Source organism: Brachionichthys hirsutus, unplaced genomic scaffold (genome assembly GCF_040956055.1).
Source record: "Brachionichthys hirsutus isolate HB-005 unplaced genomic scaffold, CSIRO-AGI_Bhir_v1 contig_1323, whole genome shotgun sequence".
Classification (NCBI taxonomy): Eukaryota; Metazoa; Chordata; class Actinopteri; order Lophiiformes; family Brachionichthyidae; genus Brachionichthys; species Brachionichthys hirsutus.
This window is the reverse complement of record NW_027180848.1, coordinates 19,911-25,000: the sequence shown is the minus strand read 5'-3', so window position 1 is coordinate 25,000 and position 5,090 is coordinate 19,911. Positions and strand designations below refer to the sequence as shown.

The 5,090-nt window shown below is 44.4% G+C and overlaps 1 protein-coding gene across 1 annotated transcript; it reads right to left on the bottom strand.

Annotated features, from left to right (window-relative positions):
• Window positions 1-1,519: 1,519 nt before the first annotated feature.
• LOC137916797 (follistatin-A) lies at window positions 1,520-4,367 on the bottom strand. The gene is made up of 5 exons (XM_068759760.1): window positions 4,277-4,367; window positions 3,036-3,227; window positions 2,628-2,846; window positions 2,304-2,528; window positions 1,520-1,758 (listed from the first exon to the last, which is right to left on the bottom strand). Exons 1-5 carry the CDS (start codon window positions 4,365-4,367, stop codon window positions 1,520-1,522), a joined length of 966 nt encoding a protein of 321 aa, XP_068615861.1.
• Window positions 4,368-5,090: the final 723 nt, after the last annotated feature.

Sequence of the window (5,090 nt, the reverse complement as noted above, 5' to 3'; positions counted from 1 at the left end):
CCACATTTACATAAACTCGCAAGTCATGGCTCCTACAAATATGGGATGAAGGAGAAATGTGATGTTTGGGAGGTTAGGGAGGTCACAAATTGGGGGGGGGGGGTATAGGGGCACTGATGTTCCAGTGGTTCAGGCCTCTTTTGGGCAGATTCCTGAAAGCAGACACACATAACACATAACATTTCAAATGTTCTGTGCTATAATTGCATCTTAGTCTCTTGCTGAAACTTCGAGGGAGGGAGGACTGTGCCACAGCCTGGCTTCAGCAAACAGGTCAGAGAGCATCAACATAGTTATGAGGTATTTTCTTTTTACACAAGAGATTTAAATTGGACACATAAAAAAGCACACAAGGCAAAAGCAGGAGTGACGATACAAAAAAGATTGGAAAAACAAAATCAGTCCCTCATTCATCCCAATTAATTTGTAATTTCTGATGCACACCTTGTTCGAGACATTCACTTTAAATAGCAAGAATAGTCAGCGGATGTATGGTCACTTATTCGTAATGATGAGATGAGACATAAGAGTGTGGTTTTCTACAAGCTTCTTATACTCCCTGTGAAACATCACATTTATATTTAGCTCATGATGTGATCATAAAAGTGGTCCCTTGGATTCCAATGCATGCCTTAGGTACATCACAATATGAAATCAGTCAGGGAAAAGAAACTAACAAGGACACACTCTTCACGGAATGTAAATGTGATCAATCCAGGAAGTTATTGTTCAGTTTGAGGGATTGCCCACGGATTTGTGAACAGAGGAATGGCTCGGCAGATAAGTAGTCGTATTAGAGTAAGACCTACACGAAGACGAGAGCCGGCACCAATGTTACAATCACCTTATGCATATTATATGAGTACTCTATTCTGGTTGACAGTGTGGTGTCAGAAGACAAGATGCAGTGCAGTTTGAATTGATTAATTACAGCTAAAAGCAAAATAAAATACAAATAAATTCAAAAAACAATGTGGCAATGGAATTTACAAGATGTGAAGATGTGACCAATGTCATCAAATAAACCATTACTGCATGAAATTTAAGAGAACACGCTCCTGCAGGTCACAGCCATGACCCTAAATGCAGCTTCGCTTAAATACCAGGGTTGTTCCACTGCAAACAAAATAGTCTCATTGGTTTAATTAATGGAGTAAGCATGTTCCAGACTCAAAAACAGTACGCTAATTGAATTAATGCTTTCTCTTTAAACTTTGTCCATTTGTTTTTCAGAAAAATTGAAAAAAAGGTCATAAAAAAACAACAAGAACACAAAATCAAAAGCCAGCATCAAAGCCAACATTATGCAAGTTTGTCTAGTCCCGAGTCCTTTCTGCTTGCCTTAGCTGGGCTTGGTGGTTCGGCTTGGGTGGGAGTTGGGGGGGAAAGTTGGGAGTGCTGGGGGTCACGTTCGGGGAGGAGGGGGGGTGTTGTTTGGGAAGCAACTTGGAATATTGTCTTTTGCTTAGAGATGGAGGAGGGTGCTTGGTTTCATTTTCTAATACTTTGCTGCCGTTGTTTACTTACAGTTGCAAGATCCTGAATGCTTGACTTCCATCTGCACCCCCACAGAGCAAGCCGCTTGTTTCATGGCACATTCGCTGGGATACGTGGTGTTGTCGCTGGCGCACACGGCCTCACCTGTCCTGCTCTCTGGACATGTCTCGTCACACAGCGAGCAACGGCCTCGGCTCATGCGCGCGTCCCACAGACACTTTTTCCCACCGCTGCACTGGATGTCCTCACACGACTTGGCCTCTAGAAGGAAAAGCAGTGAAATTGGATCAAGGGTAGATCTTTGATTTGTATGCTGTGCATCTTTTTGAACAGGCTCAGGTGATCGGAGAAGTAAGTTAAGCTCAAAAACGAAATCGTGTTCTGTGATTTTGGTTCTTGAGCGCACGGGTGGGGGGGTGTCACGTTTTATTTAGCATTTTTATGACTCCAGCACTTAGATTGGCTGCTTTCTGAGTAAGAATCCATCTGACTCACATATTAACTTGAAGCATGTCTTCATGGCCTCCAGCACTCCCCTGTTTCACTCCCTTTCTTGCTCCCCCTTTCCTTCCCCTTTTCCCATATGGGATAGTGCTGCCAACATCAGGAAATAATAAGATCGCTATCATTTCTTGAGCAAACACAAGCAACTACCAAGCACACTCTCGCTTTAAGACCCCCTTGTCAATGGAATGTTGGCAAAAAATGAACATTGAATAGCTGCAGAGCTGGCCAGCAGGAAAATGCACTGAAACACTCTGACAGAGTGAGGTCTCACACTCCTGCTCCTCTCGGTTCAGACTTACTGATGCACTTCCCCTCATAGGCCACCCCGATGGATCTGCCGAGGAGACAGGTCGCTCTTCTCAGGTGGCACGCGCTGGCATAGATGATCCCATCGTTTCCACACAGGTACTGCTCAGGTGACGTCACTTCTGGGCAAATCCTATTACACGTCACACAATACGCATTGTTTGTCTGGTCCACGACGCATGTGGAGCTGCCGGGGCACAAGACGTCACGGCACGTTTCTGTCGACACAAAGAAATGTGAAGATTCCGTAAAACAGGAAACAAAACACAAGAAAATGAAAGAAAAACATGAATTATTGGCGCTAATAATCAACCTACTTTTGCATTTTCCCTGGTACTGCACGTCCAGGTCGGGCTGGCCTTTGCATTTTGCCTTCAGCAGCGCGCATTCGTCCTTGTAGGTCTTCCCATCTGTGCCGCAGACAGGTCCCTTCCACGTGATGTTGGAGCAGTCTGGCGCGCACACGCAGCGCGGCTTACTTCTTCTGTTCATCTTGCACCTCTTGCCAGGCCCGCAGTCGACATTAACGCAGGATTCTAAATGGGGGGGGGGGGGGGCAAAAAATATTTTGGTCTTGTACGTGGAATTACTAAAAGAATGTAAAGTGCATATGAGATTATTTGAGATTTACGATGTGCGTAAATCGGCGCATCGCGATGTTTTATCACACGCAATTATTCAGAGTGTGTATTGTGAGAAAATGAAGGAAGTGAGTGCACCTCCACCTTTGCAAGGTATACAATTGGGGGCCCCGCCATTGAAGATCATCCACCTAAATAAGGTGCTGTTGGGGACGTCTTCCTCGGTCCAGGACGTCCCCAGCCTTCCACTCCGGCAGCACTCCTCCCTGCTCATCCCGGGCATGTAGAGCACCTGGCACCGCCCGTTCTTCCCCTGCTGCAACCAACAGTTTCCAGCTGTAAACAGACAAACAAACAAAGCTCGAATGTCCGCATGCTGAACGTTTGAATCGGCTGACCCAGACGCGCCAGACAAACGCACAAGCGCGTATTATCCGAGACACTCCCTCCCTCCCGGCAGCATTTTGCCCGATGTGTGTTTTTTTTTTTTTTTTTTTTGATGAGACTATTAACACTTTCTTGTCCCATATGTGACTGACAACCCCTAAAAATGTAGCAACAACCAGAAAAAAGTTAGAAGAATATTTAGAAGGGCTTTTTTTCTTCTTCTTCCGAGAGCCTCCTTGTTATCACTGGGCAGTGGAAGTGGAGCGTCTAGACAGCGTATCAGCCAATCTCCTGCAGAAAGCCACGGCGTTCCGCTACGCGCACCACCGTCTCCAACGCCTCAGAACAATATCCCAGACATGCGCGCACCAGACAGCGTCTCAGTGAATAACATGGCATGAACGTAAAACGTAAAAAACAAAACAAAAAACTGATCAAATATCTTTGATCAAGACGCGACAGGAGAATATGCAAGCCATGATATTGAGCGCTCACGGATGGCTGCGTTCTACCCGAAAATGGTAGGGAGGCGCAAAGTTTCTATTTGTATTATTTCTATCATTGCTAAAGATAAAAATATTGAAGATTTTGTTTGTGGACAATGTTGATTTGGAATGCGTATAAATACAGCAGGCCTATAAATGAAGGTTTGTCTCACATTATTGTCTCACTGTAGACGCTCATACAAAAGCATCAGAATATGAAAGTTGAGACTGTCACCAACGCAGCGTGGCGGAGTGCGCGTGTGTGCGCGCCTTGCGAGAACTCCAAACTTGCCATATAGCCTCACTTTGAAGTGACCCATATGGCACCTGTTTTATGGACGCTTTACGCACGCACTGTCTGATCCAGAGAGAAAAAGAGAAATTGACTTTGAAAAGTTTCTCGGTTACAGCAAGTATTCGACAGTCTGGCGGGGCTGACAGGAGAGGAAGTTTTTCTTTTCTTTTCTTTTTTTTAACGGAAAGAATAATAGCAATCTGACGGGACGCGCTTACCTTGAACTTTTTGATGTTCCATGAGGTGACAAAGCCATATGAACAGGAGAAAAATACCGGCGTGAAGGTGGCGTTTCAGCATCCCAACCATGATGGAGAGGCAAAGTGAGCCACGTATTTGACACAGGCAGCGCAAAAAGTAATCTGCTTAGGGTGGCAGTGCTGGATAAGTGTCAGTCTGAGAATGCAGCCTCTCTTTTTAAATCTATAAGGGGTCTGGGGTTGACTGTCTCTGGTGGGCGGTCTCCTCTTCTGTGGGGGTGGGGAGATTCTTTTTTTTTTTCTTCTTCTTACTAAAGTTCATGCAATCCCAGTCAGGTGATATCGTTACAAACAACTTTCTCTCGCCACAATAAGAAAAGAATATGAAAACATCCCATAATTTTTTATTCTAATTAATATTTAGTTTTAGAAACACAAATAACGATAATAATAATATTAATAATAATAATAATGTCGTTGTTATTCATTTATTAAGGCCTTTATTGGTGTTTAATCATCCATACCGGACATATCAGTTTCTGTTATGTTCAGGTTATTTTTTCCACCAACTGCAGACAAAATGTAAATCTGATGAGCGTTGTCTTTTGGAAAACATCCGAGCGCCTATAATAATGGAATTCATAGTATCGCGCAGCCGCACTGCTAATATTAGAGCAGACAGTTGTTTGGGTTTCTCTCCCGGGCCAAGCTTTTAAATATAATCAAACCTGTTTGAGAGGCTTCAGACTGAGGAACAGGGTGTTCCGTTTCATTGAATGAAACACACGCGCGCGCGCACACACACAAAACGCGCGGTTCTCCGCTCAATGAC

Bases quoted from the DNA above. Each gene is read 5' to 3' on its own strand.
- LOC137916797 (XM_068759760.1), bottom strand. From the start codon at position 4,367: ATGGTTGGGATGCTGAAACGCCACCTTCACGCCGGTATTTTTCTCCTG. The intron at 3,228-4,276 runs GTAAGCGCGTCC...GTCTGTTTACAG, and splicing joins GGAACATCAAAAAGTTCAAG to CTGGAAACTGTTGGTTGCAG. The intron at 2,529-2,627 runs GTAGGTTGATTA...TTGTGTCGACAG, and splicing joins GTACCAGGGAAAATGCAAAA to AAACGTGCCGTGACGTCTTG.